This window comes from Bufo gargarizans, chromosome 11, assembly GCF_014858855.1.
Source record: "Bufo gargarizans isolate SCDJY-AF-19 chromosome 11, ASM1485885v1, whole genome shotgun sequence".
Classification (NCBI taxonomy): domain Eukaryota; kingdom Metazoa; phylum Chordata; class Amphibia; order Anura; family Bufonidae; genus Bufo; species Bufo gargarizans.
In genome coordinates this window covers 35,316,098-35,335,304 of record NC_058090.1, presented here as the reverse complement: position 1 = coordinate 35,335,304, position 19,207 = coordinate 35,316,098, and the positions used below count along the sequence as shown (strand labels likewise).

Here is a 19,207-nt window from a genome sequence, read left to right as displayed (position 1 = left end):
GAACATATGTGATGTCATGATATGGGCAGATCATCTGATAAGGGGGGGCGGCAATTTTTATCTTGCCTAGGGCAGCAAAAATCCTTGCCTCACATGGATCCAGAGATCTCCCAATTCATTGCTCTGCTGGATTTATATCAAGCTGTCAGCTTAGAGTGTGTCCTTTCTCTGGGGTGTGCCCTTTCTGCTGCAGCCAGTGGCAGTTGAAGGATGAGACTGAGCATGTGCTTCCGTCTCAGTGAACAGGACAGAGAAATTCAGAAAAAGAGCAAACAGCAGGTGGCGCTATATAGATAGATTTAATTGAATAACTCACTAATAAATTTTAATGACATGCAATTACAAAAGTATTCAGATCCAGGCGCTGGTTTGAAAACTGTAAGATTTTTTATTATTTTTTATGAGACAACCCTTTTAAAGGGTTTCTACCACCAGAAATACTGTTACGTAGCTGACTGATATAGCGATGCGCTAATGTCAGCACTACATAACAGTGTGTTTTTAACATTTGTCCCTGCAGCCGTTTTTGTAAAAAATGCACTTTTATTATATGCTAATGAGCCTCTAGGTGGGCGTAAAATCAGCACCTAGAGGCTCCGTCCACTCACGCTTTATCCCGCCCAGGTCCCCTGTTCTGCCCGCCCCGCTCCTCTTGATTGATGTGACTGTTCCCTGCATCGCAGACGAAATCCCGCGCCTGCGCCGTTCACTTCTGTATTCGGCGCAGGCACAGTAAGTGAATGATGCGCTCCTGGTGCCGGATTCCTCACTGCGCCGACTACGTCACAGTGAGGAAGCCGGCATCAGGAGAGCGGCCTTCACTCACTGCGCCTGCGCTGAAGACAGAAGTGAACGGTGCAGGCGCGGGATTTCATCGACGATGCGGTGGACCGTGGCATCAATCAAGAGGAGCGGGGCGGGCAGAACAGGGGACCTGGGCGGGATAAAGCGTGAGTGGACGGAGCCTCTAGGTGATGATTTTACGCCCACCTAGAGGCTCATTAGCATATAATAAAAGTGCTTTTTTTACAAAAAACGGCTGCAGGGACAAATGTTAGAAACATACTGTTATGTAGTGGTGACATTAGCGCATCGCTAATGTCAGTCAGCTACATAACAGTATTTCTGGTGGTAGAAGCCCTTTGAGAACAAGCTCGTGCAACTGAGAAAATATAGAATAAGATGCTCTCATACGCACACACGTGTCCTGTATGACAGGATCGGCTACCTCCAGTACTTCTGTTATTTCTCCTAGAAAATTATGAATAAATTGATAACTGGGTGTTACCATCCCTCTTGTCAAAGGGGCACATCTGCACAATCTGCAATCGTAACGACCCATAGAATAAAGATCTTTATAGAACTGAACTATAAGGACAAAATAACTTTTTATTATATGCCCCCGCAAATAACCGTCAAACTGCGAGTGTTTGTCTTTGGAAGATTTCAATGCAAAAGTAAAATAAAGTAAATAGGTATGGCTCCTGCAATGTGACAAAAAAAAACAACGCTTGGTCCTTAGATCCTAGAATACATTCAGTATTAAAGATTACTAATTACTAAAAATTACCTACTGTGTCAATCAAGTTTATGTTTAACATTAAGAATTTTTGTTGATATTATATTTCATTTTCCATGTCATTTAGAAAATTTTCACTATGGCCAATAAGCCTCATGATATGGCGACACTTCCTACTCTGTAGAGATTGCTTCTCAGCAGTCATGTCATTATCAGGAAGGATTACAATAACAGATAACACCTATATATGGATAACACAGGATCCACCATTTACACTAGGTGATGTCACAGCTTATCTACTCCCCTTTCCTGCACAATGACCTCTGCACAGGAGGACACAGAAGTCAAAGAACATATTCTGTCTATTATGTCTATGGTCCGTAACACTGTTTTAAAGCATATCTTTGAATGCTGTTAGGCAAGACAGACACCTGTACAGACAATTTACTCTACTTCTACACATGAGACTTCCATGCTCAGAAGCGCTGTATAAGCGTAGCCTGTCTAGTCTTTTCAGTCCCTGTTGCCTGCACCATTAATTCTAATGTTGGCAACAGGAACTGAACAGGGCTCATAGGTTGAGTAAAGACAGCCCCCCCTACGGATGCTTAACATGCTAGATGTCGCAGTCAATAGAGACCGCTGCATCTAGGCAGTTAGAGGGAGAAGGCTCCTTGCTACCATCAGCTCCCAGTAATGCAATCTCGGGGTGCAGATGAGGTGTCATGGCAGCTGAGACCTAACAAGGGTCCCCAGGCCTACATAGTCTCTATTGACTGCGACATTTAGCGTGTTACGCATCCGACATCAGAGTTATCTCCAATGTCAGCTGTTACAGTGGGAGCCCGGCTTAAGTCAGTGCTAGAAACCTGCGGAGATCCGTAGGGCTGTCTTCACACAGCCTATGAGCTCGGTTCAGTTCCTGTTGCCAACATTAGGATTAATAGGCTGCGCTTATGTCACAGACACAGCCTAAGGCCTCATGCACACGACAGTATTGCTTTTTCAGTGTTTTGCGGTCCGTTTTTTACGGATCCGTTGTTCCGTTTTTTGTTTCCGTTGTGTTTCAGTTTCCTTTCCGTTTTTCCGTTCCGTTTTTCCGTATGCCATATACAGTATACAGTAATTACATAGAAAAAATTGGGCTGAGCATAACATTTTCAATAGATGGTTCAGCAAAAACGGAACAGATACGGAGGACATACGGATGCATTTCCGTATGTGTTCCGTTTTTTTTGCGGACCCATTGACTTGAATGGAGCCAAGCACCGTGATTTGCGGACAAGAATAGGACATGTTCTATCTTTTCACGGCACGGAAATACTGAAATACTGAAACGGAATGCACACTGAGACACTTCAGTATTTTTTGCTGAACCATTGAAATGAATGGTTCAGTATATGTTCCGTATACTGAGCTAAAAAAACGTCCAGTATACTGAACGCAAAATACTGTCGTGTGCATGAGCCCTAATAGATAGTCTGTCACTGGTACAGTGATAGGCTATAAAGCATTGGTATACAAGGTATTCCACTTCATTATAAAAAAAAAAAAAGCCATGTCTGCTAGTTGGACCTAAAAAACAGAATAAAGTTAATTAATAGTTAAACATGATAAAGTTTATGTAAAAAAAAATAGTTTCTATAAAAAGTGGTGTTATTTAGTAAAAGTGCTAAAACACACACATGCACGGACATATGCAGCCCCTATTATAAAGATAACATGTTGTTTATATCTCCTCTTAAACAACCAAAAAAATGGCAAAAATATGGATTTTTTTCCCTATTCACCCCCACCCCCAAAAATATATATTAATAAGTCACATGTACCCCAAAAAATTGTCCCAATGAAAACTATATCTCATCCCGCAAAAATCAAGTAGTATACTGTCCTCCACTGAAGAGGACAGTATACTGCTACAGAGGGATCTGGACAGATTGGAGGCTTGGGCAGATAAGTGGCAGATGAGGTTTAACACTGACAAATGTAAAGTTATGCACATGGGAAGGAATAATGCAAGTCACCCGTACATACTAAATGGTAAAACACTCGGTAACACTGACATGGAAAAAGATCTAGGAATTTTAATAAACAGCAAACTAAGCTGCAAAAACCAGTGTCAGGCAGCTGCTGCCAAGGCCAATAAGATAATGCGTTGCATCAAAAGGGGCATAGATGCCCGTGATAACATAGTCCTACCACTTTACAAATCACTAGTCAGACCACACATTGAGTACTGTGTACAGTTCTGGGCTCCTCTGAACAAGGCAGACATAGCAGAGCTGGAGAGGGTCCAGAGGAGGGCAACTAAAGTAATAACTGGAATGGGGCAACTACAGTACCCTGAAAGATTATCAAAATTAGGGTTTTCACTTTAGAAAAAAGACGACTGAGAGGAGATCTAATTAATATGTATAAATATATCAGGGGTCAGTACAGAGATCTATCCCATCATCTATGTATCCCCAGGACTGTGACGAGGGGACATCCTCTGCATCTGGAGGAAAGGAGGTTTGTACACAAACATAGAAGAGGATTCTTTACGGTAAGAGCAGTGAGACTATGGAGCTCTCTGCCTGAGGAGGTGGTGATGGTGAGTACAATAAAGGAATTCAAGAGGAGCCTGGATGTATTTCTGGAGCGTAATAATATTACAGGCTGTAGCTACTAGAGAGGGGTCGTTGATCCAGGGATTTATTCTGATTGCCTGATTGGAGTCGGGAAGGAATTTTTATTCCCCTAAAGTGAGGAAAATTGGCTTCTACCTCACAGGGTTTTTTGCCTTCCTCTGGATCAACTTGCAGGATGACAGGCCGAACTGGATGGACAAATGTCTTTTTTCGGCCTTATGTACTATGTTACTATCAGCGCAAAAATGAATGCGTTTTGGCGTCTGGACTGCAGCAACATAAAGACGTGCTATTATTGTGCAAAAGTAGTAAAAAAAACAAAACACATAAAACGATATTTGGTATTGTCATAATTGTACTGAACCGTAGATTAAAAGTAACACGCTGGTTACGCCACACGGTGAATGTCATAAATTTAAAGTGCAAAAAAAAATGCTTTTTTTTCCCCATTACCACCCCAAAAAGGTGATAAAATGTTATATCTATCCCAAAATGGTGCCACTAAATAATACAATTCATAGACAACAAGCCCTCATGGCGACATTGTCTGAAAAATATAAATATTATGGCCAGAAAAAAAAAAAAAAAATGCTGCTGAGCTTCTTATTTTGTACTTTTCCTTGGCTGAAAATATTCCCCAAAAATGCTAAGAGGAGTATTTTTACTCTTGCAGAAAAAAATGTAGTGCGACCTAGCAGCCACCATAATCATGTACAGAAAAAAAATAAAAATCTACAATCAGAAAATAAAAACAGATTAGAGAAAAAGGAGATGTCAGTATCTGTTTTTTTAATGAGGAAAAACAATATATAGGTGACACATTCCCTTTAAGGCATGAAAGGCAATAGTGTTATCACACGTGTGTCATACCGTGCATCATGTAGCAAACAACACAACAAAGAGATGTGATCGCTGATGTGAAAAGCGGCTGGCAGACATATTTAGTCTCGCATACTTTGCATGTGCCAGTTGTCACTATAACACACAGTGCAAACGAGACCGCACTAATTATCCGGAACAGCATGAATGTCATTTTTGCTGTCACATAAAAATCCGTGTAAAGAACCTCATGTCTAGGATGTGGTAAATGAGCAAAAATTGTGGCGCATACACTTCATACATTGGGCGCAGGAGGCGGCACACATTCTGGTGCAAATCAAGACGCTTTCCAGGTGCAGTGACACTGAGCCTCATTCACACGTCCGTGCTCAAATCGTGAATGCCTCCGTGAAGATGTCCGTGAAGGATCTGTGTGTCTGTTTTTTGCTGTCCATGTGTCATCTGTCACCATGTTTCACGGACACTGTGCGTTTTTCACTGAAGCCTCATTCCCTTCTGAGCGGCCAGGGCTGCATGAAAAACGCAGAATATAGAACACAACGCAGAAATGATGTGTGAAAAAAATGGGTCAGGAATCCGTGCGGATGCGTTCACTTCACACATTGCACCCACGCGGGAAAAACTCACTCGTGTGAAAGGCGCCTAAAGGTGACGACCATTATGGCTGCACAAATGCCATTTCTAGTTTATTAATATATTGTAAATATTTATATTTTAATGGCAATCCTATATTTTATTTACCATGTTTGTTTTAATTTTTTATGCATTTTTTTTAAACCATTTAATATTTTTCTTTATGACAAATTTTCCATTTGATAGACTGTATGACATTGAGCTAAAGGATCTGCAGCCAATATCCAATGCCTAGATCATTCTGAGCTATAGGAATGGGAAGAAAAATAATAATAATATTTGACTAGTGACACATTGCAGGTTTCCAAAAGTAGCAAGTAAGTTAACATTACATATGTGTGTGTGTATATGCGTATATGTGTATGTATGTATGTATATATATATATATATATATATTTATTAATTATGATTGTGTGAAATTGTAAAGCATTCTGCATGAGACGTCTACTCCATAAATTACCTTTTCCTAAATCGCCAGCAGCAAGGATACATACCAGGCAGATTTAAAATGACAGTTGCATTCTTATTGTTTGCCACTAGAGGGTGATAGTAATTAAGATTTCTCATACCATCCCTATGAACCTATGAAAGCATTGCACAGACATACAATTGAAAAGAAAGAATAAGTAAAGTAATGATGAATAATAGGCATTACAAATTAGCTTCTCGGTGACAGAATAAGCCAATAGACTATATTACAAAGGATATTTCCCTAGTGATTCTCCATTTTGCCTGTTATTAAATATCGCCATATAGATGTTATGCTGGTTATAAAGACGCCCCATACACAAAGAGTGAATTAATTCTGAGTTAGACAAAAACTCTTACATCTATTTCCATTTGCCGTGTGCAGCAGGCCATGAATCAGAATCAGAATTTTTTATTGCATTTGACCTCTGAGAACACAGACTGTGCTGAAGGTCCGAGCTGTCTGCAAAATGTGACCAGTATATGTCATAATTAAAGACAAGTGCCCCAAGTGATCTGGATCCAGCGGGACAGTCTTGAATTTCATGGTCAGTCATGATGTCCCCAGTGTCTAATCCCCCATTCTGCTATATCCCAAGAAGTGTAGAGACAGTTGAAGTGCCTATCACTATTATGGTGGTGTCTTAAAGGGGTTGTCCAGGATTTTAATATTAATGGCCTATCCACAGTATAGGCCATCGATATTTGGGTGGTGTCTGACACCCCAAACCCCAGTGATCTGCTCGTTTATAGTTCAGGGTGCTGAATGTCAGCACCAGAACTACACAGATCCACCCATTGTGTAGTGGACAGAGCTGGTTACTGCAGCACCGCTCCCACAATGGGAACAGTGCTGCAGTAACCAGCTCTGTCATGGGTGGAGCTGTGTAGTTCCAGAACACACTTACTGCAGAACAGGACCACCCCTTTAAGCTCCCCATACACACTGGTGTATTGTTGGTTGCACCCGTTCAGCCATCTACTGAATGTTGGCTTTAGATATCATAGTTAGGTAGTTCGGTATATTGCTGGGAGCGCGTGGTCACATTTCACCGCAGCATCTGAGTTGCTAAATGTATGTGATCAATGTTATTGTCAATTGCATACATTAGTTGCATACATGGCACCCACTGCGCTTGTGAGCGAGCGCCATCTTTAAACCCCCCACCGCCAAATTTAATTTAACGGTGCGGTGGTAAAAAAGGGCTTAAGAGATTATTCACTCTGGGCAATAACTTTTTCTTAGAAAGGGCCCCTAAAATAAACTGGTTACAAGGTGTCCAGTTCCTGTGAGTCAAATGTAATATGTGGAGAGACATGACGGCAAGTGTTTGATTTTTCTGTTGTGCCACCACAGGGGAAAGGCAGCGTTACATATTTCCCACTGAAATAATGGTCGTGCAAGGTCCTTTAGGGTAGGAACTGTGTAAGCAGCAGAGGATAACTAATGCTTGAGTTATTTATGTATCAAAGGGGGTTTCCCATCACAGACATTTGGGGTGTATCGCTAGGATATGCCCCTATTGTCTGATAGGTGAGGGTCCCACCTCTGGGACCCGCACCTACACAGAGAACGAAGCAGGGAAGGTGGCAGAGGGCGCACTGCGCATCCACCATCCATTTCTATGGGGCCACTGAAAATAGCCGAGTCAGCTCCATCGGCCCCATAGAAATAAATAGGAGCGGTGGCCGTGCAAGTGTGGTGCGCTCCCATTCACTTGCATGGGGACAGCGCTTGGTGGTGGCTGGTCCCCAGGGTCTTTTAGCCACTGCTCTTTCCGCTCTGTTCTCAGCATATCTGCGGGTCCCAGAGGTGGGACCCGCACCTATCAGACAATGGGAGCATATCCTAGCGATATGCCCCCATTGTCTGTGATGGGAAAACCCCTTTAAGTTTCACCTATCCACTGGGATTTTTTGTCTATCTATAGGGTAATGGCAAACGGAACAGCTCTTCACCCAATGGCCGCACCTTGTGCATTCGTTAAAGGCTATGGACACTTTTAGGGGGCAAATCTCTGCTTAACACCCCATCATAGAACTGCTATCTGTACTTTCCTAACAGTCCATAAAGACTCATTATAGCTACATTTCTATCAGTTTGATAAGATTTTATCTAAAATAAGTCCTTATGAGCTGTCAGGAGTTCAGAGATAAGGGCTTATGATCAAGCCAGTGCTCTGTTAGACTAAGGCCGAATGCACACAAACGTTGCATCACGGATGCGGACACATTCACTTGAATGGGTCCGCAATCACAGAGATGCGGAACGGAAGCACGGATCGGAACCCCATGGAAGCACTACGGAGTGCTTCGATGGTGTTTCTGTCCATGCCTCCGCACCGCAAAAAATTGAATTATTTTTTTGCGGTGCGGACGGATCACGGACCCATTCAAATTGATGCGGACCCCAATGCACGGAGAGGCCGTGTGCATGGGGTCGAAGTGTGAAGCATAGGGCCTGCTAGTCTGAAGATGCACTAAAAATGAAATCTGCAGAAAAAAAAAATGTTAAAAATTGTTTAAAAAAACACAAATTTTAGTCCAAAAAGTGTAGAAAAAAATTGATCCCCAAGGAGTCCACATAACCTTTAACGGGGCTTAACCAACTCGTTGCTGGGTGTCTGATCACTGGGAACCCCACCGACCCCGAGAACAGGGATCCTCTTTCCCCGGCAGGTTGATAGAGGATAAGTTCGAAACTTGGCACAACCCTTTGCTATTCAGCTTGCATTTTACAACTATAGCAGCCAGAGAATGAATTCCGCATTCTGTTAAATCGTTGCCTGTGCTTTTTGTTCCCAGCTTGTGTTTACAATGAACCCACACACTGCACCCTAATTTACAGATCATAATGCCAAGGCAGTCCCCTGCAGCCTACTCAAGAACATGGTGAAATCTGTTCAGTGTCTCGCCTGCTTCCACACGACACCACAACAATTTACATTTATGCAAGTGTAATTAGATGCTTGCGATTTTGCGAGCGGCTCATGCTGAGCCTAGGACAAACACAGCGAATTGCTTCAAATTACACCAACGTAACGGAATATATCTTGTCTAACTGTATTGACACTGTATACTTTGCCTGGGCTAATGAGTCTGAACTCGGTTCACTGTGAAATCACATGAATCTATGGAGTGACAAATGCTGTAAAAGCCCGCTAAGCTCCTACGAGGGTGAGTCAAATATTATCCGCATTTTGGCTGGACAATTTACGTATTTGAATCAACTTTCAGAAAAGACGAATGCGTTATTTTTCGTCATGACCTCCCCAGACTCAAAATGACGGGGTGAGCATTTATAAATACAGGGACATAGCAAAGGGGAGGCAAGTGAGAAATGGTGTTGGGTGGTGCCATGAATCCATTCTGTCTTGGCCAATACAGAGAACTGAAGCTTTGCTCCAAGTGAAGAGAATAGAAGGATATCTGGCTTGGATATATTCCCTTGTCAAAACCCAAGGCTTGTTGGAAAGTGGTATTTTGGCCGCCACTTCCAAGAGGTAGCGCTGGCAAAATGGTTTTCTTCCTTGGGAGATGCCTCTTTGCATATTCGTTTCCCATGGAGCAGTGCCTATAAGTCTCCATACAGTAGCATGGGGTACTTCCACTAAGTCTCCATACAGTAGCATGGGGTACTTCCAGTAAGTCTCAATACAGTAGCATGGGGTACTTCCAGTAAGTCTCAATACAGTAGCATGGGGTACTTCCAGTAAGTCTCTATACAGTAGCATGGGGTACTTCCACTAAGTCTCCATACAGTAACATGGGGTACTTCCAGTAAGTCTCCATACAGTAGCATGGGGTACTTCCAGTAAGTCTCTATACAGTAGCATGGGGTACTTCCAGTAAGTCTCTATACAGTAGCATGGCGTACTTCCAGTAAGTCTCCATACAGTAGCATGGCGTACTTCCAGTAAGTCTCCATACAGTAGCATGGGGTACTTCCAGTAAGTCTCCATACAGTAACATGGGGTACTTCCAGTAAGTCTCCATACAGTAGCATGGGGTACTTCCAGTAAGTCTCTATACAGTAGCATGGGGTACTTCCACTAAGTCTCCATACAGTAACATGGGGTACTTCCAGTAAGTCTCCATACAGTAACATGGGGTACTTCCAGTAAGTCTCCATACAGTAGCATGGCGTACTTCCAGTAAGTCTCCATACAGTAGCATGGGGTACTTCCAGTAAGTCTCCATACAGGACTGGTCTCTTTAAGGAGATTTAGCACCCTGCCTAATCCCAAAGTGGAGGAAAGCCTAGCATAATAACAGCTCCTAATTGCACTGATAAATCTCTGTCCCAGTGCACTGCTGTTTTTCAACCTGCAGAGTCCTTACATCATGAGAATAAAAATACCCTTCCACAAATTCAATCAAACTAAATAGGACAACTTTAATATGCCAGCGATGAATAAAACATAATGAAATGCAGCATCGCTGGCACAACAAGTGCACTAACCAAGAAGAAGAACTTCACGTACTTCTATATTTTACATACTCAGTGACAGTTTTACTTGACAACTTTTGCCGAAGGTGTTTTCTTTTCCAATGCAAGTGAAATGTGATCTGGGGTTGAGCTTGTGAATGTGAGCTCTGGAATAATAATAGGCCGTACATCTGATTCTTCCTTGCTTTATCTTCACGCCATATCCATACATCTTCCATCATGTAGAGCAGAGACAGGCACAGGGCCTGGGAACCAAACTGGTCAGAGTTGGATCACTATAGCAGATATCATTCCTTGTCCCTGCAATTCATTAAATGCTAACGTAAGGGATGGTTAGGCTTATATATGAGAGACTTTCACCCCGGCAATCTGATATATTCAATAAAAGATTGCTCTTCTAATAACATATTTTGTTGCAACCAATTTCCTATGGTAATTCTCACCAGAGATGTCAAGAATATCTTCTGGGTTGCCAAGTCATGGTGGAATTGGTAGCTATCTCCATATCTGTGTCCAATCTAGGACTCATCTATATTCATATCCCTTTACCCTAAAACAGGTACATAGCTCCTCTATATCCTATATGTGGCACCAAGGTACATGCCAGAGCATTTTCCATTGGGCCCAGTCACAATCATAGGTCCAAAAGTCCAGCAAAATGCATGAATAAATTGTAGTACCCCAGACCTGGAACCACCTGTTTCTCCCCTCCTGGTGGGCAGCACGGTGGCTCAGTGGTTAGGACTGGTGCCTTGAAGCGCTGGGGTCCTAGGTTTGAATCCAACCAAGGACAACATCTGCATGTGGTGCCGTATGTTTTTCCCCTGTTTGTGTGGGTTTCCTCCGGGATACTCCGATTTCCTCCCACACTCCAAAGACATACTGATGGGGACCTTAGATTGCGAGCCCCATTGGGGACAGCTTGGATGCTAATGTCTGTAAAGCGCTGCGGAATATAGTCAGCGCTATATAAGTGCATAAAATAAATTTATAAAATAGAACCTGGGGGGAATGGACTGGTCTGACTTCCTGCCAGGAGGTGACGTTCCAGTCTTGTGAGTCAGTGCAAGGAGGAGAGGGGACAAAAGAGGTCATGCTCTTCTAGTGTGTGTGTGTGTGTGGGGGGGGGGGGGAGTTGGAAAGTAGAGAACACACTCCGATGAACTGTATCTTTTTATCTGTGAGGGAAATTCAGGAACCAGATACCTTTCTCCTGCAAGAACAACAGCTACAGACTACCTCAAGCAAAGCCTGGAGATTCCAGAGAGCAGAGTGATACGGCTCTACAGATGCTGCTGTAAGATGAGGGACAACAGTTCAGACACCATCACTTACCCAACAACCAGTTTCACCTAAGTACAGAATTTTAGCCATCCAACCATCCACCATACCTCCTCATCTGGTGCCAGATACTGCACTTGGTATGTAATGCTACTGGATGTGCCACAAGTTATGTTTCGCGCAATTGTCAGCCACGAAGAAGGAGCTGGACTGGTGACAACATTGAGCATGCACGTGAACCAATTCTATTGGACAGACAACTGACAGTAGATTATGTGGCCCTATGAGGATGAGGATTCACGTCTAATGAAGATTGCAGAGCGTTCGTGGCTCACAGCTTAGCCTGAAACATTTTTTTACTGAGGGAACACGAAAGCTTGTTGGAAGAAACATAGAAACATAGAATGTGTCGGCAGATAAGAACCATTTGGCCCATCTAGTCTGCCCAATATACTGAATACTATGGATAGCCCCTGGCCCTATCTTATATGAAGGATGGCCTTATGCCTATCCCATGCATGCTTAGACTCCTTCACTGTATTTGCAGCTACCACTTCTGCAGGAAGGCTATTCCATGCATCCACTACTCTCTCAGTAAAGTAATACTTCCTGAGATTACTTTTAAACCTTTGCCCCTCTAATTTAAAACTATGTCCTCTTGTAGCAGTTTTTCTTCTTTTAAATATTCTCTCTCCTTTTACCTTGTTGATTCCCTTTATGTATTTAAAAGTTTCTATCATATCCCCTCTGTCTCGTCTTTCTTCCAAGCTATACATGTTAAGGTCCTTTAATCTTTCCTGGTAAGTTTTATCCTGCAATCCATGTACCAGTTTAGTAGCTCTTCTCTGAACTCTCTCCAAAGTATCAATATCCTTCTGGAGATATGGTCTCCAGTACTGAGCACAATACTCCAAATGAGGTCTCGCTTGTGCTCTGTAGAGCGGCATGAGCGCCTCCCTCTTTCTACTGGTAATGCCTCCGCCTATACACCCAAGCATTCGATTGTGGACAAAGTCGATAGAAAAACTGGGAGATTAAGTCAAAAACAGTGCGTTCAGCTATTTTTGAAAGTCCCATAGTGGAGAATGGAGCTTGCACCGCGCATGCGTGGCCACCTTTGCATTCACTGGTATGGGACTGATGGAAATACCCAAACCAAAGCTCAGCGATTTTCAGAATTCCCATAACGGTAAATGGAGGGTGGCCACGCTTGCACAATGCACTCTTTCACTTCGGGGCCCATTCTAGAGGTAGGAACATGTCCAAGAGGTGGGACTTGCACCTATCTGACATTGATGGCAATATGTCATTAATATCTGAGATGGAAATACCCCTTTAAGTAAATCCCTTTTTAGGTTGCTATGTTTGTACATATCAACCAGGCAAAACATAAATTTGTGCCTCTAATTAAGTACTAAATCTATAGACGGTAAATGATATGTCAAGAAACGCGAAAAGCTCCACATTTTTAGGTAATGAATCCTGCACAGATTAAACTTCAGGATATAAATATCTCTGCAGCTATTTATAACACTGTGTTTTCCGAGCTAAATGAAATGTACAAGAGAAGAAAGCACGCATTGCAGCAAACATATTAATGGCTGTGACATGGAACACAGCGAAACAATGATAATGTAGACTTTGGGTCAGCATAAAGCGATGGCAGAAAGATTTATTAGCCAATTAGCAATCCTCAAGCCTAATCCGCCTTACAGTGTGAGAAAATGAAATCAGTTAGAAGAACTGGGCAGTAACTGTGTAATAGTTGTTCTTCTGCAACCATAGGCACCTAGGTGAAGGAAGCTCAGCTAGCATAATCCATGATTGCTTGCAAATATTTTATCTCTTTGGTTTGGTGCCTGAGCAGCAGAACTGCATTGTCCATGTGCCGGCCCCGGTGCCAAGCTGGCATTTCTTAGGACCACCAGAGGAAATCATCAATCTAAATCTAATTGCATCATAAAGTTATCATTGCACATGCAGGACATATCCAGGAGATCACAAAGGTTCTCAACCCATAAGAAATAGACTGGGCCACCCAGAGGATGTGCTCTGATGAGTTATTGGCTCCTATTTCAGTAAAGCAAATGAGGTGTGGGGGGCAACTTGCATTTTGCCAAACCAACTGGGCATAATGTTTCAGATTTGCCAAGGGAAAGAAAAAGTTAATCAACAAATTCAAACCGTAATATCCCCTAACCAACTGTAGCTATTTTGGCCCCAGGGGAAAAAATCTTTTCTGACCCCAAACAGAAGTGTGAAAAATACTTATGCACTGTTAAAATCGGTAGGTGTAAAACTACTGTGTCAACCAACCCATTTGACTTTGGGTTAAACCTAAAGGAGTTATCCTGGAAATCTCCTGGTATTTACCCTTTAACCCCTTTACAGGGATCTAGACTTTGCTGCAGGGAAGCCACCAGGCCGCTACCTCCTGGAATAGTCCCAGTGTGGTTGACAGCTGAACCAGAGACACTGGAGCAGGGCACCCAGGGGTCAGGCAAACTGACAATGAATTGCAGACTGAGACAAGGGCTTTGTGCAAATCTGTGAAACATGTCCAAAGGTCAGAGCAGGCAGCACAGGGTCAGTATGGTGAGCAGGTACAGATCATGTCAGGCTGGAGAATGTCAGAATTTGGGAAGCAATCAGAAGTCAGTACACAGGTAGACAAGTAGATAATAGCACACCTTCACGTGATCTAGCAAGCTAGTAAACCTATTGCTCAGGCAGAGAACGACACAAACAGCACAACATATAAAGCAGAGGCTGGTTAACACAATATAAGCAGCTGCATACAGAACCAAAGGAGGGTTTAACCCTTGCAATACTGCAGAATGAGGTAAATTTCAATTAAGAATATTCCCAACAGACACACAGGAACTTTGGAAATGTGACAGACACAGGGTGAGTGGGGTGGCCCATCCAAAGTAGCTGAGCAGTGGCAGGCACAGAGTGCCAACATAACATGTACCCCTTGGATTCAAGGGACACATTAGTATTGTGTCAAACCCTGGGCCCACCTGAGGATCATCTTGTACGCTGATGGGTCAGTCCAATGCTGGTAGGCTCCTATTTCAGTTCTGCAAGCAGATAGGGAGAAACGTGCATTTTGCCAGACTAAGTGGGCATGCTGCATCTCAGGTTTGCCAGGGCATCGCAAATAGATGAAGATGCAGCAGGCCCATGTGACAGTTGTAAATATACACCAATGTATGTTTTGTACCCACAGCACTGGCAGCCAGCTTTCCCGAGTTCTGAACAGCAGACCTGACAACAGTAAAAGATCATTGCCCGTTTAGGAAAGCTGGGTGATAACCCAAGTGAGAGCTGTAATTGCAACAATACTAGTTTTCACAGACGTTTTATAGACATTAGAATGCAGACATTTGCGAAGCATGACGAAACAAGGTTATTAAAAATTTGTCAAAAATAAATAAAAAATTCAAAGACCTATACAGTTGGGTCCATAAGTATTAGTACAGTGACACCATTTTCATATCTTTGTTACAAAGGCATTGTGATGGTGTACAGAGGCTAGCTTATGAGAGTTCTCACACTCTCCAAATACTTGTGGACCCACCTGTATTTACTGATATTGGGGGGAAAGTTCTTGGTCATAAGTGATGATCAGTAAACACAGGAATAATAAGGAAACAGTGAGAGACAAGGGTTGGATTTTTTTGGACATTCATTTATGCAAATCTTTGGGAGAACAGCCTGTTGTAAGGGGTTGTCCCATGAAAAATATTCTACATTTTTCAAACCAGCACCTGGGTCTGAATATTTTTGTAACTGCATGCAATTAATGGGCCGAGTACACGGCGACATGTGTCGTCTATCCTGCAAATTATAGAACGTGTCCTATTCTTGTCCATTTTGCGGACAGTAATAGGCATTTCTATTAATGGGACTAATAAAAAAGTGGATTGCACACAGAAGGTTTTTGTATTTTGCAGATGTGCGGTTTGCAGGCTGCAAAATGGAAACTGTCTTGTGCATGTAGCCTACATTCAATAAAATCCAGTTCGGCCTGTCATCCTGCAAGTTGATCCAGAGGAAGGCAAAAAAAAAACACTTAATTACATTAATCATGGCATTACCCATTTAAAACTCATCTTGCTTTCATCTCTATATTCATGGTCACTTTCCAGTTTTAACAGTGTTCTGAAATGTCAGAAGATTTCATTGCTAGGGGTTGTAGTGTGGAGCATAGCAGGGGTCCCTTCATTCTTGAGACTGGAGGAAGGTGTCCCCCTTTTCTCCATTCAGCCTCATGGCCATCTGACAGCTTGATCCCCCTCTCTCTCCATTCCTGAACAATCTTTTAAGCTGATTTATGTCCATATCTAAATTGAACTTTGATTTGGTTATAAATCAGCCTAGAAGACCATTTATGGATTTCACTAGCAACAGTATTCTGCAGCTTACCGTGTACTGTGAGACAAAGGCAAACAAAGCAACACTTTTAATAAAAACTAATCACAAAAAAGTTTTTAGCCTAAAATAAACCATGAGGTATCCATAAAGGGGTTTTCCGGGATGACTTTTAACAGATCTCCTCATATAGCTGCTTACCTCAAGTACATTACATGTGCCCCATGCTTTTTATTTTTCAGTTTGGACACCCCTGACCCATTTTCACCATGTAAACCAGTCCCTCTGGTTTCATCCTGTATGTGGCACTTCCTGTTGCTGCTTCCAACCAAACCCATGATGCACTTCTCCTTCCTCTGCCACCGGTCCAGCACCGCCCTTAACAACACCCAGCTAGTTTATAGCTCCTCCCACCCAGCTTGTTACATAGTCACGCCCCTATCACTGCCCCACCCATGGACATAACATCACAGAAAATAAGAAAGAGCTTCCATTTTGTGACCACAGCCCAGAACGGAAGATAGGAGCAATAAAGGTAAAAGTAATACATTAAAATAATCATTTATGAAGGTAGGTGTAATTTTGTAAAGGATGTTGATGCAACACCTGTAAGCTGACCATTGGCATTACATGATGTTACATGATACGTTAACTCTGCTTTAACTTGGACAACTGAGATCTCATGCATTGATTCCACTTCTAGGAGAAGTGGCTTTTTCTCCTAGTGCTATATTTTTGTCCAGGCTGAAATCAGTTTGCCACCCAAAAATGTGGAAGTGACAACCCGTATTGCTGTTGGGCTCTGAGGAGCCCCTTTCCATGCTCCAGAGAACCCTGATCTAATGTCTATAGGTTCCTGAAAGGGGTATTCGAGTTAGAATAAGTTATCCCCTATTATTCCCTATCCACTGAAGAGCTGATAACTGTTCGATTAATGGGGATCTGACTGCTGAAGTCGAGAACAGGTGTCCCCTGTTTGGATGGTTATGCATGTCTACCATTCAAAGTCCATGGGACTGCCGGATATAGCCAAGCACTGTACTCAGCTATCTTCGGCAGTCCCATAGACAGGAATGGAGTGGTGGTTCCCTATTGTCAACATTAGTGGTTGGACCTCCACTGAATACTGGTTTAAGTACCATGAAGACCTATGGCAGCACTACATGACACATACCTGTAAAACCCAGTCATTTTATCTAAATACTACTTTTCTATAGTTTTTTCAAAATTTTTAAACTCTCAATCTCTCAATAATAAAATATGTACTTACCTTTCTTCTTACTGAGCAATGTCACTGGACTTGTGGTCCCCGTGCTCTGTTTTGGAGAAACTCTACTTTGGTACACTGTTGGCTCTGTCGACTTTCTCTGATGCAGTCCTTCATCTTTTTTAATCATTAATAAATCTGATCTTCCTTCAGCATAACAGCTTTTCATATAGGCAGCCGACTCGGCCAGGTTCTCCATATTTAGTTTCCTTTCTGTAGAGCTATAAGAGTCGAAGTCCGAGGCATCGAAACTTTCTGTTCTTGAGCTGTTTTCTTCCTCGATAATGTCCATCATTGGTTTCATAATTGGGGAGTCTTGGTCTCTCTTTGGACTCTCCTCAGAGGCCGAGGAACCATCACATGACTCAATAATTAGCTCACTGTCCAATTCGGCTTCGCGTTCCTCGCGAAGTATACTGTACTGTATGGATGGGGAGGCAGGTGATGGTGGAGGGCCGCCAATGTGACTGAACGTCATGTAAGCAGACTGCATGGCCTCTTCTCCTGCCAGCTGGTCTTCAGAAACAAGCTCTATTTCAGAGTCACCAGATTCAGTGCTCGAAGCTTCGTTATCTAGCGAAGACGGGACAGCTGGTAGCACAGGCGTGCTTTTATAATCTCGCTTTTCTGAGTAAACACTATGAGGTTTCTGCTCTTCAGCTGCTTCATAAGGAAAACCTTTTGTTGCCTCTTTTGCTTTCATGGCGCTGATCAGTTCATCTTCAGATATGCGGAATTTACTCTGTTTCTCTGAGCCAGATGGGTCTGTATATCCATCTGGATGCCAACGAGAAGAGAAAAAAACACAGTGAAGAGAAAAAATTCCTTAGAGACGTCCATTACAAAGCTTGAAATTGTTGTTATTTCATTAGAGGGCTATAAAACTACGCAAATTAAACTTTTACTCTCGGTTTTTCCAATAACGATAAATGCAGCAATTTTTGACATTCCAATGACATTTCTAAAATAACCACATGGATTCACGTTGAAGTCTTGAAAAAAGTTAACATCTGAAGAGCCAATTATTACGTACTTCATAAGTTCTCTTACACTTTGCACAAGAATTTGAGGGTCCAGCTTAGCAGCAGCCAGTTCCCTTCTAGAGGATCTGATAATATCCACGAGAGGAACAACATTGACAGCTAAGCAATTTTATGAAAGTGATAATCCAGATTTTTCGGATCGGTTAGGGTCCAACCCCCCTACCCCCAAAATCAGTTGGCACCCGGACGAGAGCTATAATATACCAACCACAGCGCCGTGCATTATATAATGGCTGTGCTTGGTACTGCAACTCACTGAGCTGCAGAATGGTCACGTGACCAATGGAGGTGACATCACAGGCCAAGGAAGAGGCCCTTTTAACTGGTGATCTGCGGGGATACTGGGAGTTAGATCCCCACCAGACATTGATGACTTATCCTGTTATGTTTTAAAGGCTATGAACACCTTCGGGGGCAATTTTATTTATGGTTGCATTTTACTCATTTTGGGTTAAAAAACTTTTTTTCAATGTATCTTTATTTAAACAATTTCAGCAGTTTTTGTTCTACAGGGTAAAGTTTCATCTACGGTATCTGTAGACTGTTTTTCAGTGTTACAGTTATGTTGCTGACTGTTCTGATGTTTGGATGTATAGCCCTTATCTCTGAATTCCTGACAGCTCATAAACACTCATTTATGCCATATTCCTATCAGTTTGATAAGAATTTAGCTAAAATTATGTTTATGAGCTGTCAAGA

At 42.5% G+C, this 19,207-nt stretch overlaps 1 protein-coding gene across 1 annotated transcript in view; it reads right to left on the bottom strand.

The window, feature by feature from the left end:
* RTN1 (reticulon 1) overlaps positions 1–19,207 on the bottom strand; it is a 168,288-nt gene that overhangs the window by 72,550 nt on the left and 76,531 nt on the right. The window contains 1 exon segment of the mRNA XM_044271246.1: positions 17,469–18,248. Coding sequence (XP_044127181.1) covers positions 17,469–18,248 — 780 coding nt within the window.